The 21468-nt window shown below is 39.6% G+C and overlaps 1 protein-coding gene across 1 annotated transcript in view; it reads right to left on the bottom strand.

Moving 5' to 3' along the window:
• Window positions 1–427: 427 nt before the first annotated feature.
• The window catches only part of FBXL13 (F-box and leucine rich repeat protein 13), a gene marked incomplete at its 3' end in the record, with an annotated part of 29607 nt that continues 8566 nt past the window's right edge, over window positions 428–21468 (bottom strand). The window contains exons 2-7 of the mRNA XM_084897304.1: window positions 17945–18048; window positions 17704–17794; window positions 10177–10244; window positions 9151–9305; window positions 7345–7459; window positions 428–545 (exon numbers count right to left, since the gene is read on the bottom strand). Of these exons, the coding sequence (XP_084753430.1) occupies window positions 428–545; window positions 7345–7459; window positions 9151–9305; window positions 10177–10244; window positions 17704–17794; window positions 17945–18048 (651 nt within the window). The remainder of the gene's footprint in view (window positions 546–7344; window positions 7460–9150; window positions 9306–10176; window positions 10245–17703; window positions 17795–17944; window positions 18049–21468) is intronic.

Raw genomic sequence — 21468 nt, 5'->3', positions numbered from 1 at the left:
AGCTACCTATGCATTTTTAATGGACATTAACAATTTGTTATATTGAGAAAATTTTAAGAATATCTCCAAAAATAATGCTGTGCTTTAGTGTCATATAAAAATTTAGTCATTTTAAAAAGAAGCACAATTACTCCTATTTAAGGGTAGTAAAATTAAACAGATATATAATGGCTTTTTAATTATTGTTTTTGTCTCAAGAGTAAAATATTCGTATATAGATGATAAATAGATAGATAGATAGATAGATAGATAGATAGATATTTCTTTAGAATTTTCCAGAAGAAAAACAAAATGATATAGAGGCTATAATTCTAGCCAATGACATAGGGAAAACCAAGTTCTGGTTGCAGCTTTATAGTTATGTCACTTTAGGGATGTCATTTAATTTCTGAGATCCTCAGCTGTCCCTCCTGAAAAAGGCAAAAACTTAACCCAAAAGTCGTGTTCTTTTCTGGCGCCTTTTGGAAACTCTGGCAGACTCTGCAAGTCTTCTGTCCCCAAGGGCCTCTACATCATTCCACATGGAAGTGGAGGGGGAAACCAGGCTGGAAGAAGGGATCGGAAGCGGGATCATAACCCATGACAAGATATTGAGGCAGGATAGTAAGAAGCTAGGAAAATTCCTGGGCAAGTGGAATGAGAAAACTGAGACAAGAAAATTAAGGCCAAACAATTTAACCAGTTTACAGCCAGCTAGTGAATCGCAAGCCTTATCTCCCCTAACCAAGGACACTTGAGAGCAAATGGTTTATACCTCTCTTCCCTACCTAGAGACTAAATAGCTTAACTCACCCTGGTCAGGGAAATAGAGAACAGAGACTCCATTTATGCCATTTGTGTCTGCTAAACCCAAGGATGGATGAAGTCAGGGGAACAAATACAAAAAAAAAAAAAAAAAAAAAAATTATAGACAGACCCAAGATAAAAGTAAAGCAGTGAAGCTAACCAGAGGATAATCCCACACTCCCAGACACACTCATTTTGATGCATCAGCATATTTAAAATGCACCTGAGAAAGCTGGTGAATGTTCTGCTGAAACCCTCCCCTAAGATTCTGGCCCCCAGAAGAGAGAGAAAAAACCTTCAAGACAAATGATGCTGGGCTGGCTCTCTCTGGAGCACACCCATGCCTGTTCTCAGAAAAAGAAAAGCCACAGGGTCATCCTTTAATAAGAGCTGAGCTTGTGCAACAGAGCAGAAGAGCACAGATTTTTTGGGTTAGATGAACCAGGCTTTAAATGCACTTCATAGTAGACATGTCAGTTTGGGCAAGTAATGTTACAAATGGAAATATATAGAATATATCCTCTTGTATTCGGATTTTCTCATTGCTGCTGTAACAAATTACCACAAATTTAGGGGCTTAACACACAAATTGATCTTGCAGTTCTGGAGGTCAGAAGTCTGAAGCACATCTCCGTGGGCTAAAATCAAGAAGTTGGAGCTGCATTCCTTCTGGAAGCTCTAGAAAGAATCCATTTCTTTTCCTTTTCCAGCTTCTAGAAACTGTCGGGCATGAAATTTTTACTTTCTTCTCAACTCTAAAGATCCCCACAAGACTTGCAACCAGGGGGGCAGCAGGCAGTGGCAGCTCATCCTGGACTACCCCCCCAATCCTGTCTTCCACAGCCCCCCTTTTCTCTGATTTCCCAGTGACATAACTGTGTGGCTCACTTCTTTCCTGTAATGTTTCTAGGGAGCCAAAGCAGAGAACCGGCTAGGCTCTCTCCTGTTGCTTCTTCTACCCTAGGACCTTCCCCAGCTTTAATAAACATACTCTCAGAATCACCTGGACTCGCATTGTGAAATCTTTCCTGCATGAAGGCAAGAACCCACACACAGCAGGCAGGCCTGAGGCAGAACCATTCCTGGGCCTAGTCCCCATCTGTGACAATAACAGAAAGGAACATTTAAAATGCAAAAACTTGGCCATGGTTTTCACCGAGCAACATTCTCAATAATTCTACATGTTCCTGATGTTCTGAAATGGGTTTTTCCAAAGGGAATTCTAAAACTTCAATTATTCCAGTGTAAACTCTTCCCCATATGTTTCCAGTTTGGCTAGGGAGATGAGGATGGGAATGTTTAAAAAAGCAAGGGCTAAGAGGGCTGAAATTGCCCAAGGTCATATTACTAATAAATGGCTAATGCAGGATATGAACCCAGTTCTCCAGAAAAACTGAGTCTGGACTGTTTTTTAATCACTATATAATCAAATTGAAAAAAAACTTTTATGAGAAAACATACAAGTTCATAGCCTGTCCTAACTGTTGAAGTTTCTGTGTACAAGTCTCTGTTAAACCCTGGGTCAAATTATGAGATGGTTTGCTGACTCTGAGTGTTTTGGATCTTTATTAGTTGGCATTTTGGGTCTCTTTGAACTGGGAGATAGAAGAGCATTAAACCAAAGTTCCTTTATGTACTGACTTCTTAAATACTATCTTGCTTTTCATCTGTTTCAGTTGTGTGTGGGATTTTTTTTGTTACTGTTGTTGTTTATTTTGTTTTTGCTTTTTTACTCCAACCAACAAATCTTTTCTGGCAAGGCGGAATGCCCTTTTACTTTTTTAATATATTTTTATTAATTTCAGAGAGAAAGGGAGAGGGGGGGAGAAATAGAAACATCAGTGATGAAAGAGCATCATCCATTGGCTGCCTCCCGCATGTCCCCCACTGGAGATTGAGCTGCAACCTGGGCTTGTCCTCTGACCAGGGATCAAACCATGACCTCCTGGTTCATAGGTCTACGCTCAACCACTGAACCACACCAGCCGGGCAGGTATGCCCTTTTACTAGTAAATACTGGCTGATGACTGGCAGCTCCAATCCAGGTGCCAACTGGTTGATTAACTCACCCAAACCCTCTCAAAGTATCCTCCTGCCTAGCAATCTTGCAGTTAGACATGATCAGGTGATAAAGTTCCTGCCTAAAATACATCAATGAAAGTCTTGACTGTGGAGTCTTGGGGAAGACTTTCCTAATAAAGATAAACAACCTTTTTGCCTTCTACCACTAAAATGGAGTAGCCATATTATAACCAGGAGACAATAAGCAAAGAGGTGCTAAGGGTTGTGGGGTAAAAACATTGAAGAATTACATTTTTTTATTGACATTGTAGAGGGGCAGCCTTGTACTGTCTTCCTCTGGACTTTGTTTTATAAAAAACAAATAGGATCTTCTTTCTTTAAGCCCCACAATCAATCATGTTTTTTGATATCTTTATGGGCTCAGAACGCTCCCATCCCTGTTGCATCTGCACACTCTCCACCTCCACCTCCAATTATGGCATCAGCTATGGCAGTAACAATAAGGCTCGTGCCAAAACCGGTTTGGCTCAGTGGTAGAGCATCGGTCTGCGGATTGAAAGGTCCCAGGTTCGATTCCAGTCAAGGGCATGTACATTGGTTGCGGGCACATCCCCGGTACGGGGTGTGCAAGAGGCAGCTGGTCGATATTTCTCTCTCATTGACGTTTCTGGCTATCTCTCTCCCTTCCTCTCTGTAAAAAATCAATAAAATATATATTTTTAAAAAAATAAGGCTCGTTACAGCGGGGAGGGGAGGAAGATCTGGGGGAGATAATAGATCAATAGATAATATGCATGTACTTATATGTATACATGCATATAAGTACAACCAATGGACACAAAACTCTGGGGAGGGAGGGGATGTGTGGGAGGGAGGGAGGGGGTCAAAAAAAATCAATAAAATATATTAAATAAATAAATAAATAAATAAATAAATAAATAAATAAATAAAATAAAATAAATAAAAATAAGGCTCGTGATTGGAGGAAGCCTGTTAGACAAGGTGTGGGCAGTTACGAATCCCCCACCACCACCATCCCGCCGCCCAGCTCCCTCTTCTGCTGACTTCCATGTATCTAAACTCTGTTGCACCTTAAATGACAATATGTGTTTGAAGGAGAAAGGAAAAACATTACTTTCATTCTTATTTCCTACAGCTTTAATTTTTTCATTTTTATTGTCATATTTATCTGATAGCTTCCAAATGAATGTATAGCCTCCATAAAATGAGATAGCCAACAGCTAATTATTTTTTTAAAAATTTCCTCAAAATATGGCTTCTATCATTCATAAAGCCACTCTTTAAACAAACATTGTGAAAATAACTAGTTAAGACATAAATGCATACAAACCTGCAATATTGCTCCTTTTGGTAACAGTGAAATGTCACATTTAGGAATTTCACCTATATGAAAGACTCCAGAATGACTCTCTTCAACATAAATATTTCTTTTCTTCCTAATCCTGTTTCTCCATTTTCTCAATTGAGTATTATGTCTTAGCAACTGCCATGAAAACAATTTAGAAATTCCATGAAATTGTTGTAAGGATTAAATGAGATGATATATATAAAGTACAAAGCTTGACAAAATGATAGGACCTATTAAACATTATCATCAGCAGTACATACATTATCATTATCCAGAGCATTTTTAATATTCTCTGAACCACCAAAGAATTATAGATCTTTTCCATTAGTTGTCATACAACATTGGCACAGACAGCCACCTTGGAAATGTGGTCCAGTCAGCCTTTGTGGTTCGGTAGTTCAGCATCCACCCATGCACCAAGAAGGTCACTGGTTCAATTGCCAGTCAGGCTACATGCTTGGGTTGCAGGCTTGATCCCAGTAGGGGCTGTGCAGGAGGCAGTGGAATAATGATGTTTCTCTCTCATCTATGCTTCTGTCTCTCCCTTTCCCTTTCTCTCTTTCTCTCTCTCTCTCTCTCTCAAATCAATAAAAATATTTTTTTCCAAAATATGTGGCCCAATATCCTCTTTTATAAACAAGAAAGCTGAAGTCCACAGTGTAAAGTTTCTAATAACAATAGGACCTGTATTTGCGGCATAAAGGGAGGGAGGTAGCACAGAAATAAAAAAAGGAGAGTCAGAAATAAAGAATTGGGAGATTTGCCTGACTTATCATTACAGAAAGTCCCAATTTTAACTTTCCAAACAGTCCTGAAAACTTCATAATAAAGGGAAAAGCCTTGAGGGTAAATAAGTGTTTGATCCCTTCATACACACACATACACACACTTTTGTTTTAATATATATACATATCAGAGTCTAAGTAAGAGCATATGTTGGAAAGCTAGCACACAGAAATGTTTTCTTATTCTCCTTCCAGCACTCACCCGCCATCCTCACCCCACCTAGGTGCATGCAAAATGCTTGTGAGGGCAAGGAATCACACAGCTAAAAGAAATGTCTTATCCAGACACCCAATCAACTACACTATAATCCACATCCACATTAAGGATAATAGTATTATTTTATATACTAGAGGCCAGATGCATGAAATTCGTGCATTGGGAGGTGTCACTCGGCCCAGCCTGCACCCTCTCCAATCTGGGACCCCTCAAGGGATGTCCGACTGCCCATTTAGGCTCAATCCCACTTAAATGGACAGTGAGACATCCCTCTCACAATCCAGGACTGCTGGCCCCCAACTGCTCACCTGCCTGCCTGCCTGCCTACCTGATTGCCCCTAACCGCTTCTGCCTACCAGCTTGATCACCCCCTAACCACTCTCCTGCCAGTCTGATCTATACCTAACTGCTCCCCTGCTGGCCCAATTGCCCCTAACTGCCCACCCCTGCTCCTGGACACCCCTAGTTGACCTCCCCTGCTGGCTTGGTCACCCCTAATTGCCCTCCCCTGCTGGCCTGGTCACCCCTAACTTCCCTCTCTTGCCAATCTGGTCTCCCATAACTGCCCTTCCCTGCCAGCCCGATTGCCCCTAACTGCCTTCCCCTGCCAGCCTGGCCACCCCTATCTGTCCTCCCCTGAATGCCTGGTTGCCCCCAACTGCCCTCCCCTGCAGGCCTGGTCACTCCCAACTGCCCTCCCCTGCCAGCCTGGTCACCCTAATTGCTTTCCTCTATTGGCCCAGTTCCCCCCAACTGTCCTCCCCTGTTGGCCATCTTGTGGTGGCTATCTTGTATCCACATGAGGGCGGCCATATTTGACCACATGGGGTGGCCATCTTGTGTGTTGGAGTGATAGTCAATTTGCATATTACCTCTTTATTAGATAGGATAATAGGCATTATTATGTAGTAATGTACATCTACTGTGTGCAAATCATTGTGTTCAGTGTATGGAGATGCTTAAGAGAACAATACTCTCTATTCTCAGGGAAGTTCAGTTTGAGGGGAATAGACAGGGGCAAATTGGTCTTGTACAGTTACCTACTTCCCCATTAGACAAGCAATGATTAGACTAGGGGCCCTGAGGTCCAAACTCTATCTTAGGACACAAAGTGGTGGAAAGCACTAAATGAGCAGACTTAAAACAGTGGTACCCACGATGTAACTCTTTAACTGGCAAGGTTGAAAATGGAGTCCACAAAAGGCAGACACTAGAGGATATCCTGCAATTAATTCAATGCCAGTGGGTGATAAACTTCCAAGGAGCAAGAACTATGCTGCAGACATTTCATCCCACCACAGACGCTAGCATCGTTATGTGAGTATTCAATCTTCTCATGCTCTCTCTCCAAAAGTGTGCAGGATCATCAGTCTCTACATCTGAACCAGTTTGGGTGGGAGGCATTGATCCTGCCTTCCTCGGGGGCAAGCACAAAACAGAAGGTTTAATTCCTTCCTATTTTTCTTTTCTTTTTTTCTCTGCTTTTCATTTCAAAGAATATTAGTAAAACATTACCTACTAAACAATGTTTCTGTCTAACCCCAGGAAATACTGTGAATATTCTAAAATATTAAATAGTAACATATTAATAACTTAAGAAAACTAGAGATATTTTTAAATTTGGAGGAGTTTGGTTGGGTCTTCTATTTTAATTGTTTTAGTTGCTAATGGGTGTCTAACTAAGAATGCTCATCTAAGCTTAGCAATTCAGCCATTTAAAAGTAATTTAATATTAACATTATAATTTAATGAGTTGAATGATGAAAAAGCATAATCTAATCTTATCTAGAAAAATAAATTTATTCCATTTTTATCATTTATTTCTCTATTATAATCATATCAAATAGTTTCACTTCCATGTTAGATATCTATTTAAATATATGCTTAAACAAAATTCTTATTATCTTTACCAATAAGTTCAGAAAAAAAGGTTAACATTCTTTTTTCTTGATGTTTATAGTTGAAGTGAAACAACAGAATCTATTAGGAAATATTTTGGATAGCTGAAGTGAAATTTAAATTATTAAGCTAAAAGAACAAAGACCTACATCAAAAGCACATAATAGTCAAGATTTTAGTATTTTTTACACATAGCATTATTATCTAAGGCAACATCAATATAACAGCAAAATTTAGATTATAAAAAATTTAATTTTCTACTATACCATACCAGGTCTTCTTCTCTCCTTTTACTTTCATATTTTGCTCTATCCCTCCATTTGTGTAGCATTGTTATTAGCTTGTTATAGTGGAATATATGTTGTAACCGGAATATAAACTCTAAAGAAAATTTATTAGATTACTGTATATAGTTAAAACTGTTTCCAAGAAAATATTTAATATTCTATCATGTTTATAATATGAATCAATGTTGTATCTAATAGTTTTTGTTTGGTTTTAATTACTTTTTACAGCAGAGATAGTACTCCTGAGACTTTATTAAACTGTAAATATCACCTTTCCCATAGAAATTAAGATGTAATACCCTGTTTCCCTGAAAATAAGACAGTGTCTTATATTAATTTTTTTCTCCCAAAGTTGCGCTAGGTCTTATTTTCGGGGGATGTCTTATTTTCAGGGAAACACGGTAGATGTAAATAAAATGTCAATACACCACTCACAGGGGGCAGTGGCTCTTTTAGAGCCCATTCCCCAGGTGTAAAAACCTTCAGAGGATCTATTGTGATAGCTGCCATCAAGAGGAAATGATTCTTGCGATTTGCAGCAGCCATAAACAAGCAGTCTCTGGTGAGCTGGGAAAAAAAAACTAAAAAAGGGGCTATAGTCCTCAATCCCTGCTCTTAAGATCACATACATGCAATGTCCACTCATTACAACCATCAAAGGATTTAAGCAAAAGAAAATTATTTTTCTTTAGGTTTCCTCAAGTGTCCATTAAGTACAATATCTATACATAATACAGAGCTCTCTACAGAAAATAGTCAATTTTGAAACCTATCTGTAATACACCAGCTCTATGCTATATAAAGAAAGGTCATAGTAGGTCCCTATTTATATTTTTACTAGAGGCCCTGTGCACGGAATTCATGCACGGGACGGGAGTGGGGGTCCCCTCAGCCCAGCCTGACCCTCTCCAATCCGGGACCCCTTGGGGGATGTCCAACTGCCTGGCCTAAACTGGCAGTCAGACATTCCTCTCATAATCCTGGACCCCTGGCTCCTAATCATTCACTTGCCTGCCTGCCTGGTTGCTCCTGTCTCCCCACCAGCCTGGTTGCCTCTTACTGTCCCCCCTGCCAGCCTGGTTGCCCCCAACTGCCCCTCCCTGCTGGCCTGGTCACCCCCAACTGCCTCCCCCACCAGCCTGGTCATCCCATGCAGCCTGCTGTTCTGTCATTTGGTTCATCCCTCACTAACCCCCTTGCCTGCCTGGTCACCCCACGCAGCCTGCTTGTTCAGTCGTTTGGTCATCCCTCACTAATCCCCCTGCTGAGCTGGTCGTAGGCAGCCATCTTTGTGAGGGTGTGATGGTTAATTTGCATATTACCTCTTTATTATATAAGATTTGTGTGTATATCACAAAAATACATACAGAATTTTATTTAAAATATGCCTGAGTCTAATCTTTTTAAATACTTTAAATTAATGGCTTTATGTTTCATGACAATGCTCTAGACATAAAAATAATGAATTATCAATTGAGACAGACTCCTAGATAGAGAACAGGCTGACAGCTCTGGGGAGCTGCAGGGTGGAGGGATTGAGCAAAAAAGAAAAACAAAGAGAAGTAACTCATGGACATGGACAACAGTGTGGTGATTGTGGCGGGGAGGGTAGGAGGAGATAGAGGAGAGTACGGGGAGCATAAATGGTGATGGAAAAAATAAAATATTTATTTTTTAAATAATAATAATGATAAATTTCTTAGTATAAATTATGCTTAACTATTATTTTTTTTTATTCTTCAAATACAGGAATATATAAAATAATTGCTACCATGTAAGATTTACCTTTAAGTAGTTCTCTCATACTTTTCATATAAGCATACCAGTGATAAAACATGTATTTTTGAAGTCTTAAATTGTCATATTTAATTGCCATTTCCATCTTTTTAGCTATAATGTCTTCTTCCTTTGGTTGAGGAATTGCTATGTCTTTCCAAGTGCTATAGTCAGAAAATAGAGAAAATAATATTTTAATGGCAGTACATTACTAAATAAACTGAGAGAGAGACAAAGTAATACTTCCTCAAAAGCTACAGCACAGAAATAAATTATTTTTATTGCTTTATTTCTAGGCAGAACTCGCATTTTCTTTGAGCTTGCACTCTCCTTGTCTATATTTCTGAAGCCCAGAAAATTCTTAAATTCAAAAGTTTTTTTTATAACTCATTTAGAGGCAAAACTAGACCTGACTTAGGGTAATTTTGCATCAAAAATCTCTCTGCATCTTACACATGGCTGGCCAAAGTCTTCTTTCTTTTCACATAGAGTATATATATCTATCTGACTGTAGAAATACTAATATATTCAAATATGATTTGTTCCAATGTGCTGCCCCAGACACCACTAACATGTTATATAATAAACATGGTCTGTACAGAGCTTACCTTTCTAAAATTTCTCTTAAAGGAACTTAAATTCCAAAACACATCTGGCTCCAAGGGTCCCAGATGGACCTCTATTTTCAATTTTGGAGTTTTAAAAACTAGATTCCCTGGCACAGGAAATTCTTACAAGGGGCTAGGCCCCTGCCACCACGTTGGCCACCTCTGCCTCTGCCCTCACAGCCCAGCCTTCATCCAGAAGGTCGTCCAGAAGGATGTCTAGTCTAATTAGCATATCATGCTTTTTTTTTTTATTATAGATAAAAAAGACAAAGTGATACCTTGAAAAAATAAAGAACACATTTTAAATAACTATAACTACAGATAAAATTAGCACACCTGGCCAAAAATGAGCTTCTCTCCATATGGAGACTATCAAGGAGAAGAACACAAAGAAGGAGAAATAGCGTATAAAAACTCACGTTCTTACCTAAAGTGGCTCTTTACCAAATGTCCAGTGTAAAAAGTGCATGCTTTTACCATCAAGTCTGGAGTCATCTAAAGTAGATAAATAAATAAATAACAAACATTAGAAATAAACGCAGGTCACCTTCGGGAGGTCCACAGGAAAATGAGACCAATGGTTGCATCTGGGGAGCATAACCCAGCAGGGAGACAGGAACGACCTGGAAGAACCATTTGCCGTTTATATATTTTGGAATTTTATTGTGTATGCCTATCACCTATTTTTTTTTTAACTTTATTGTTGAAAGTATTACATAGATCCACCTTTTTCACCCATTTACCTCTTCCAACCGGCTCCCACCCCCACCCCAAGGCCCTCACCACCCCTTTGTCTGTGTCAACGGGTTACGCATTGATGTGGCTGATCTCGTTCCACTTTTTTAAAGATAAAGTCACAGCTTTGAAATTTCCCATTATATTGCAGTTACTATAAAGCATTTAAGGTAAGCACTATGGCGTTGTTATTAGCAGCTATGTTTCAGGATTGTAAAGCTGTGAATCTGCGGGTCATTCAGTCACTATTAAACTGTGCAATTTTGCCTTCTCAGGAGTATAAAATGAGATTTTTCTTAAAAAAAAAAAAAAAAAAGGCATACAGAAATTCCGCAATTACCAAGCAGAAATAGAAAACCATGTATTTCAAAAGTTTACACTGAGGAAATGCTGAAAAAGATGCAAATTTATCCCTTGCAACTATTCATAATAATACACATTAATATGTGGGTAAGGCTAAGGATTATTGAAATCATCTGCACCTCCTGTCCATTCTTTAACACATTGACACATTTATTATGCGTACATGGCTACTGTAAAGTGCGTAACCCTGTATGTTTTCTCTGATGTTATTGCCACCCTCTTTATCATACAAATACACAAGCATGTGGTCGTATCTAGTATTTGGTGTAGAGATGTTTGGTTCATAGTCTGAATTCTGAATTCTGTTTCTCTAAGGCAACCCTTTTTTCACCTTTGCACATTGCTGTAAATCTTTGTTAATAGATACAACAAAGAAATGTTATTCGTGAATTTATTTCAGACATACAACGAAGGCTCTCAGGCCCCCTGATAGTCTACTTCATGTTCAGTGCCATTTGGAAATCCTCACTTTTGATAGGGATTATATACAAATAACTCCTTTTTTAAAATATATTTTTATTGATTTCAGAGAGTAAGGGAGTGGGAGAAAGAGAGAGAAACATCAATGATGGCAGAGAATCATTGATTTGCTGCCTCCTGCACGCTCCCCACTGGGGATCTGGCCCACAGCCCAGGCATGTGCCCTTGACAGGAATCAAACCTGGGATCCTTCTGAGCCAAACCAGCTAGGGCCAAATTACTTCATTCTTAAAATTAAATCTTTATTGGTGAAAGTATTACATGTGTCCTCATTTTCCCCCATTGACTCCTTCTAGCCCGCCCCCCAACCCCTCCTTGCCCCTGGCCTTTACCAACCTATTGTCTGTGTCCATGGGTTATGCATATATGCATACAAAGTCTTTGGTTGATCTCTTCCCACCCATCCACCCATCTCCACCTTCCCTTTGAGAAGCCACAGTCTGTTCCATGCTTCTATATCTCTGGATCTATTTTGTTCATCAGTTTATTTTTTTCATTAGATTCCACATATGACTGAGATATGTGATACTTGTCTTTCTCTGACTGGTTTATTTCAATTAGCATGATACTCTCCAGGTCCCGCCATGCTATCTCAAAGGATAAGAGAACCTTCTTTTTTTCTTTTTTATTTTCTGCCGTCTAGTATTCCATGATATAAATGTACCACAACTTTTTTATCCACTTCTGTAGAGCACACACAATACAGAGCCATCAAATATGGCATGACTTTAAATTTTAAAAGTTCTAAATAATGTGATAAAAATATCACAAAAAGCCTCGCATTGTGACAAATTTTGAGATACAATCCACTATATTAAAATTTTATCAAGAAGCACTTCAGCCAAAACCGGTTTGGCTCAGTGGATAGAGCGTCAGCCTGTGTACTGCAAAGTCCCAGGTTTGATTCCGGTCAAGGACATGTACCTTGGTTGCAGGCACATCCCCAGTAGGGAGTGTGCAGGAAACAGCTGATCAATATTTCTCTCTCATTGATTCTCTCTTTATCCCTCTTCCTTCCTCTCTGTAAAAAAATCAATAAAATATCAATATATATATATTTTTAAATAAAAGAAGAAGAAGCACTTCATTTCACAGCTGGTAGCAAAAATGAATTAAGTTTTAAGTTCTTTCCAGACATTGGTATTATTTTGACAGATAAACAAATTTGACTTCAGTCCTGAAGTGTATGACTTAGAAGTCTTCAAAAAAAGTTTCTTTGTCAAAGCGGTCACTGGGTATGGTTTGAGCAGAGCAGAGCGCCCAAAGGGGCACTATTTTGGCATTTTCAGGATTTGTGGTTGAAGGAGCCTGGAGCGCACCTCCGTCACACATCCAAGCTCCCAGGAAGTCTAGAGCAGCGTCGCTAAGGCTCCACCCTCAGATGGCGTCATGGGTTCGGGACAGAAACACTGACGGGGAATTCTTGAATTCACGAGGGACTGCTTTGGGATTTCCAGGTACAACTGGTTGGGATTTTAAGAGGAACCCAGTCTCCTGAAGATACGGACAAGAGGAAGTGAAGTTTGGAATGTTACTGTCAACACTATGCTACTTGTATCCTAGGCTGATGAGACCAGAGGAAATTTTATAATAAATGAAAAGATAATAAAATACAATAAGAAATCATGAATTATAGCTACTGGATTTATGGCTCTTTGATGTCAGTAGTAATTTGCTCCATTAATTTTTAACTTTGTACGACACTGCATTTATTATATGTAAGAAAATGGCTATAATTTAAATAATGCCTATAGAAAAGGTTTACTTCTATAGTATTTGAGGTATCTAGTATAATATGTGGAATCTGGTAAGACTCAAATGAAAAATAAATGTAAAGTCATTCATTTCCACTAAACTTGCATTACAAGAAATGTTAAAGGGAATTCATTAAGAGGAAAAGAAAAGGTCAAAACTATAAATAAATACTTCTTGTAATTTTAATTGTTTCATGCTAGATTTATAAGTGGTTGGTCTGCTACCTTTACTATATGTTTGCCTTTACTAGTGAGATTTTATTTTCTTTCATATAATTTCTTAATTTTTTAAAATATGTTTTTGTTGATTTCAGGGAGAGGAAAGAAGAAGGGGGGGGGGAGAGAGAGAGAGAGAGAGAGAGAGAGAGAGAGAGAGAGAGAGAGAGAAACATCAATGATGAGAGAGAATAATTGATCAGCTGCCTCCTGCATGCCCCCAATTGGGGATTGAGCCCTTAACCTGGGCATGTGCCCTGAACGGGAATTGAACCGTGATCTGGTTCATGGGTCGATGCTCAACATTGAACCACACTAGCCAGGTAAGTTTCTTAATTATTGATCTTCTACAAATTTTTTGAAGAGACTTTGATGCCCAGCAGGCTTTTGTGCACAGAGAGAAACACTCATTGCTGTTAGTACGTTAGTGCTCTATTTAATAAACAGATTTAAATAAATACACCTTAGAAAAACTAAATTTTCTTAAACATGTAAATGTTTGTAACAAACTTTATTAAATAAAATCCCTGAAACAATTTAAAGTAAATTAAAAACTTACAAAAATGTTATTTAGAACTCTTAAATGCCATACATAAATGCCATATCATTCATTAACAATTATTACTTATTTTACACTTAAAAGTAAACAACATGAATCTAGTTCATATCTTAATTATTTCTACACATCTTTATTTTTATTTCTTCTAGGTTACAGTAATACTTTTTTGATGCCTTCTCAGGAAATATTAATCTACTCACCTCAAAGAACAGGAATACTTTTATAAACCAGCAAGAGTGGATATTGGTTATCAACCAGTTGATTCTTGTGTGGGGCACAGGATCTGCCTGTCTCTCCCAAATGGTTAAAACCCCAGTTTCCTTTCATGGTTAAATGAAGTTTCCTTACACAGTAAGGCCTTTTTTTTTTTTTTTTTTTTTTTTTATCTTTTAAGTCAACATCTTTCATTTGGACTTTAGGACTTCATTGCACAATGCTCCGTGTGATAACATTTTAATGTGTGAGAAAAGCAAGAAGCAGAACGCTATTGTCTGCTATTTCCACGTAAGAAGTCAGAGGGGCGGAGAATACAGTGTATTCGCTAGTATTTTTCAAAAAGAAGCAATGGGAGGAGATAAGCTAAAAACTACAAAAATTGGTTACCCAGAGAAAGGGAGGAAATAGGGAGGATAGAGAGGCAGAAATGCAAGCAATATTTTCTGGACACTCCTCATTTTATTGTTTTGATTTTGCGCCATGTAATGTTATACATCATTAAAAGAAAAGATGACCTTCAGTACAAAAAAAATTAATTTAGGTAAAAAATTAATTTTTTACTGAAAATACCTGGTAGGAAATATACATCCTCAAGGCAAAAATAATTGCATAATTTTCTTAAACTAAGGTAGTTTTATTGTTAGTGGCCTTGTGGCATTATTATTCTGAAATAAAAATATTACATTGAAGGATAAAAAAAATATTACATTGAAGGATAAAGCTAAGTGAGGAATTATATTAATGTCTATCAGCATCAAGATTCATTAAAAGTGGGTCAACCTCTTGATGGGATGCAATAGGAAAAACACAACACCCCCAATGCAGCCTTCTTGTCACCAAGTGGAAAACAGCGTTGGCGGGAGAACTTGAATATTGTGTAGGTCTAAGTACAACTCACAGGAAATACAAGAAACAGAACAAATGAAATGACGCCGGGGGAAACCATGAGAATGTGGGACATTTCACATGACACATTATCTGTCTTATTCAATAAATGACATGGGGAAAAACAAGAACGAATGATTGTAGCTGCATAACAGCCACGCCAATATGTGGACCCTGTATGGATTTCAACTTAGAGCGATAAGTAAAAAGGCACTTTGGAGAATTAGGGACTGAATATGGAATTATATATCGGAATACAATCAGCACTGGATTATATTGAGGAATGATTGCCAGTTTAATTAGGTAGACAATGATACTGTGGTACGTAATTGAAAAATCTCATTTCCTGTTAGAGATGCACACTGAAGTGTTTACTGGTAAAATAATATAATTCTTCGGATTTGCTTTCTAATGCTCCAGGGGAAAAAAAGGAAAGAAAAAAAAAAAAAAGGGTAAAAGGAAAATAATGAGCAAGAATGCAAAATGTTGATAATTGTGAAGCTGTTTGATAGCATTCTCTCTACCTTTGTGTTGTGTGTTGTGTTAAAGATTTGTTAATGCTATAGGTGCATTTTCTTCTTATAATTAGTAAGCCCATCTGGAGATGTCATTTCCTACGAAATGAGAATCAAGTCTGTGAACTTAGTTTCCTTCTTACAATGGTTGATCCTTTCATCTGTCTACTGTTATGAGAACATTTCCTATTTTTCCTGTAACTATTTGACTTACAGTTTCCTGTAGTAAATCTTCTCTGTTTTCATAAACAGAAACAAATCTATATATTTATAAATAGGCACATACAGACAGCCCTGGTTGTGCTGAACTGTGTAATGTGAGACATAAAAATGACTGCTTGCTGAAAGCATGCAAAGCAATATTAAAAACCAATATTGTAAAAAAAAACAAAAACACAATATTGTGGCCTTTAAAATGTTTTTCGAAAACATTAAACACTCTATTACTGGCAGTTATTACTGTATAAAAGAGAAAATTAAAAAGGAAAGCTAATATTTACTATAATTTAATACTAAAAACATTGCAAATTAGTGTCTTATCTCTTTGTTTAAAAAATACTTTTCAATTTTCCCTGAGGGTGAAGAAGAAATGAAGTAATCTATAGCCTTCTACCTAGCAATCCAAGGCATCTGGAGATTTATATTTTGCAAAGTCACATCTAGTTTCCATTTTTCCTAACTTATGACATGAAGTGGGCATCTCTCCTATGTCTTGGTGACCTGTCATACTCCTTTCTAAGTCAGGATCAGCTTCCAACATTTTTCCCTCTGTGCTTACAACATCATGAAATACTTCTGAGAATTGCTTTTTAATAAAACTTTGTTTGAATAAAACTAGTTTTGGTATCTGTTGGAATTCTGTGCATTTTTTAAAAATTCTCTATAGGCTTTTATCTAGACATTGGACACAATCTAATTGCATTTTATAAGATTGCTTTCAAAATACTGACAATGAGGTTCACCCCTCGAGATCAATCATTTTTAACACTTTTAGTATCTTATAAGCAATGGTTCTCAAGCTTTTTTTCAAGTGACTTTATACTCAAAGCAGAACTATTCTAGTGGGCAAGGGGTGAGGAGGGGGGATCATCCGGGTCTCCCCCTCAACTCCTGAGGTTGCCCCCGAACATCTCCAGGAACTTGGTTTTTGGTTGTCTGCACGCACAGATCAGATAAAGTCAACTCGTTAAGACACCACACACCATGATGCAGATCAATAAGAATCGGACATATTGGTTCTTCCCAGGATATCGGTGCCTCAGAATCACCTCAGGCTTGGCAGAAATACCCCACTCCCTCCATTTCTGTCCCTCTGTTGCAGACCAATGATTAGGATCATTGATTGGTGTTACTCTCTACCCAGTCTTCTAAAAGATGCTTCAGATTGTTCCTGGCTCTTGCCACCCACCTTGACTGTGGCTTTCATTTCACTTATCAATGCTCAGCTTCACCAGCCACTCCCCCTTCCTGCCTATGCTTACCGAGACACCAGCCTGGGATCTGGAGGTCTCACATGTGGTCCCGCACACATCTAGTTTGTGTCAGTATTTCCCTCCCCACATGCCTTCTGCTATTTTAGCTTCTTTTAGATGCACAGTCTTTGTTCTAAAAGCGCCCATGCCCTGAGTTTCTTCCCTGCCCTCTTTACAGGATCAAAAACAGCTGTTGGAGCTGGTTGTTCCTTTCATTAACAGCTGGCCTGGCTTTTAACTTAGATCTCATTGGCCATATCTTTACGAGCATAATTCCTGAGCAGATGGCAGGGAGAAAGAAGGGGGGTGGAATACAGAAAGAAGGAGATTAGGAAGGAAAGAAAATATCCTCCTCTAAAGCATTTCACCACACTATTTTTTTTTATCATTATAAAAAATGCAAGAGAGGAGGGGAAAATAAGTGGTAAGGGGGAAATTTAATATAAAAGTTTTATCAGAAAGAGGGAGAATAAATGCCTGTCTCAATACTTCGTGGAAATTTGGAGGGGTGGGGGGTGTTACTATGAGCGTGGCTGTGTGTATGTGTATGTGTCTCCATGTGTGTATGTGTGTGTATGTGTGTGTGTGTGTGTGTGTGTGTGTGTGTGTGTGTGTATATGTTGCCCCATCATTTTTGGGAGTGTCCTCAATTGCAGAGTCAGCCTGCTCTCACGCCACTTTTAAAATCTCAATTGTATTTGACAATTTCCATCAAAACTTAAAAAATACATTTTAGAATGCTTGATTATTAATCCTTACCAGCTGGTCATCCAATCCAAAAAGTTGTTCCAAGTAAGTTTCAGATAATTTCCGAATTTTGGGCTTCATTGATGGATCAATGCACATGTCCCTTTAATAACAAAACACAGTCATATGGAGGGGTTCTTTAACAATCTTGAAATTGAAAGCATTCATTAGCAAGACCTTTTTTGATATTCTACAATGAGCATTTATTTTACCTTCAAAATACCTCCCTACCACAAATCAAAGCAAGACTCACCAGAGAAGACTTTCAAGGCCATTTTTCATTATAATGATGATCATTTCCTCTAAAAACCTCAGCGGGTCCTGAGGACATGTAATAAGCAGACCACACAACAGAACCTGGGGGAGGGAAATGGAATCCGTGTTTCTGGATCTGCATGTTCTCAGAGCAACAGATAGACACCTCACACAACTGCAAACTCAAGTAACAGGACGGTTGTAAGTATGCGTGCTTCATAGATACCCTTCCATATTTATTCAGTGTTCATACTGTGCAAAGCTGGACCAAAATGCAGTTTACCTTGGCTCTCTTTTAAAATCTATCATAAATGACACAATAGAGTCCCTGCACATGTCCACACTCATAGATCAAAAAACTACATTTCCTGAAAAGTTAACTTGCAGAAAGTCAATTCAGGTTGAAAGGATAAGTCTCTCGAATGCTAATAAAGCCATATGAAACCAGGATAGTTCAAATGTTCACTTTTGCATAAGAAATGTCACTGTTCATAGTTTCCCACTAGGCAAAATAAAGTAGCATAAGGTTTTATGTATTACTAGTGGCCTGGTGCACAAAATTCATGCACATTAAAAGGGGGACCCAGAGCCGAAACCGGTTTGGCTCAGTGGTAGAGCGTCGGTCTGCAGTCTGAAAGGTCCCGGGTTTGATTCTGGTCAAGGGCATGTACATTGGTTGCGGGCACATCCCCAGTAGGGGGTGTGCAAGAGGCAGCTGGTCCATGTTTCTCTCTCATCAACGTTTCTAGTTCTCTCTCTCCCTTCCTCTCTGTAAAAAAATCAATAAAATATGTTTTTTTTTAAAAAAAGGGGGGGGGGAGCTCAGAGTCAAGTCCCTGACTACCCACATGCACCTCAAAATCGCATTAGACTCAGACCCGGCTGCCCCCTACCCACTGGGCTAGATCCAGAACCAGCCAGTGCCATCCTTATCAAGCCCCACCAGGGAGGGGGCATAACCTCAGGTCCCCTGGCCCGGTGCTAGGATGGGGGACACAGCCTCAGGTCCTCTGACAAACCCCGCTGGACGTGGGGAGGGGATTGGGGGAGCGGGGGGGAGGGGAGGGAGGGAGGGGGGACACGCACAGCCTGAGTTCCTCGGACCCAGCACTGGGGGTGCACCTTGAGGTTCCCCGGTCAAGCCCCGCTGGGTGGGGAGCACAGCCTGAGGTCCCCTGTCAAGCCCTGCCAGGCAGGGAGGGTGCAGCCTTAGGTCCCCTGGCCCAGTGCTGGGATGAAAGGTGCGGCCTAAGGTCCCCCAACCCTGGCACCAGGGTTGGGGGCACGGCCTGAAGTCCCCTGTCAAGCCACACCTGGTGGGGGGGTGGGGCCTGAGGTCCCCTAGCCCAGAACCAGGCCGGGAATCACACCTTGAGGTCCCTGTCAAGCTCTCCTGGGTAGGGGTCATGGCCTCAGGTCCCCTGGCCTGGTGCCAAGGCAGGAGGCATGGCCTGAAGTCCCCTGTCAATCCCCAGGAGGCCAGGGGAGGGCATAGCGGCAGGTCCCTGCTGATTGCTCATTAAGGCTCCTTAAGGGAAATTGGCCTCAGCTGTGGGTGCAGCCATCTTTGTGATGTAATTAGCATATTCCTTCTTTATTAGATAGGATTGTGTGAACTGTGCTTAGCTACATGCCAATAAGAAATATAGTTAGTAACCTAATAGCTTTTTTTCTGCTTACTGAAAATAAAAATCACAAAACCATTAGCTTGGTCTTCATAAGCAGAGGTGAAAAATGCAAAAAATCCCAAAAGATGAATGTTGGACTCTCAGAAATATTTTTTAATATATTTTATTGATTTTCCACAAAGAGGAAGGGAGAGGAATAGAGAGCTAGAAACGTCGATGAGAGAGAAGCATCGACCTCCCCCCACTGTACATGCCCTTGTACATGCCCTTGACCGGAATCGAACCTGGGACCTTTCAGTCCACAGACTGACGCTCTATCCACTGAGCCAAACCGGTTTCGGCTCAGAAATATTTTTAATATATTTTTATTGATTTCAGAGAGGAAGGGAGAGGGAGAGATAGAAACATCAATGATGAAAGAGGATCATTGGTCAGCTACCTCCTGCGCACACCCCCACTGGGGATCGAACCCACAACCTGGGCATGTGCCCTTTCCCAAAATCGAACCCGGGACCTTTCAGTCTGCAGGCTGATGCTCTATCCACTGAGCAGAAACAGCTAGGGTGACTTTCAGAAATATCAATCAAGACTTTATTATTGCTCATTTTCTTAGTAAAAACTTACATAATCAAGGACATAAAAAGACCATGACTTAATTATCCAGATTGGCTTTATCAAGCTTGTAAATTCACAAAACAATTGTGCAATCCTCAACTTTCTTTTGGCTCTGCCTCCCTAATCTCAGTCCCCAATATTTTTCAAATATTCTGAAAGCTTTATGGGTACTGGTGACAAATGTGGGTTAATCCAGGTCAGTTGCGTCTACTTTCCACTGCTAACCATCTTTCAAGGAGCAAGATGATGCCATGGGGAGAGTCCACTGGGTTTGAATCCTGGATCTGCAATCTTCTAATGTGTAACCTCTGACAAGTTACTTCTCTGTCCCTCTGTTTCCTTAACTACGTATGGGATAATGAAGGTACACATTCCATATAACTATCATGAGAATTGAATGAATTAATATATGTGAAGTACTTTGAAGAGTGTCTAGCACAAACTAAGTCCTCAATAGATAATAATGATGGCAAGCCATCGTCATTACTTTTAATCATTCCACTACTATTACCACCACCATTAGAGGAAAAGACTTGGACAAAGAGAAAAGAAATTTAAAAACATTCCCTTGTATCATTCAAAGGCCAATGTGATGACAGAGAGAGACTGACTTTATACCAAGTCTAATGGAACAGATGAGGACAAATGCATTTGGGAGGAAATGGTTGGGAGAGAAAACTTGACAGAACAATAGTTTAGATACCAATAACAAGATGGTAACTGTCTATTAGAAGAACTATGGGTAGATACACAACACTTAAGAGAGCAAGTCTTATCTTTGAAGCTGCTCAGATAAACATAGTGAAATCTGCTAAAGGCCTAAATAGTAATACAGAAAAAAATTGCCCCATGAGAGTAGAGATAAAGTGATCATCAAATGCTTGTGGGGTCCTTAGCAGTTGGAGAATCTTCCAACTGGCAAGGAGAGGACAGGGGGCTCGAAGGTGGGGTCTTTCTCTTGGCAAGAGCCAAGCCTTGGGCTCAGGCCAGTTTGACTGGGGTAAAGGATTAATGTTAGACAGGAGCAGGCAGAGCCACACTGGGAAAAAGCCAGCACCTGGGACTGGTCCTCCTTTAGACCCAACAGGTCACTCATGATCAAACCCCAGCAAGATCATTCACATGGCCAAAGGTCACAGGTCACCGTGCCTCAGAGAGTCACCGTTCAGTTTGTTCCCAAGATCCAACTAGGATGGCCTTGACTTTCAGAGGTTGTATTCTTGCTTCGGGACTTCATAGACAAGACAAAGAAGGGCTCGGTGATTCACAGAGCCAGGGA

Source organism: Pipistrellus hanaki, assembly GCF_964339955.1.
Source record: "Pipistrellus hanaki genome assembly, chromosome: 10".
Lineage (NCBI taxonomy): Eukaryota > Metazoa > Chordata > Mammalia > Chiroptera > Vespertilionidae > Pipistrellus > Pipistrellus hanaki.
This window is presented reverse-complemented; position numbering and strand designations above follow the sequence as displayed.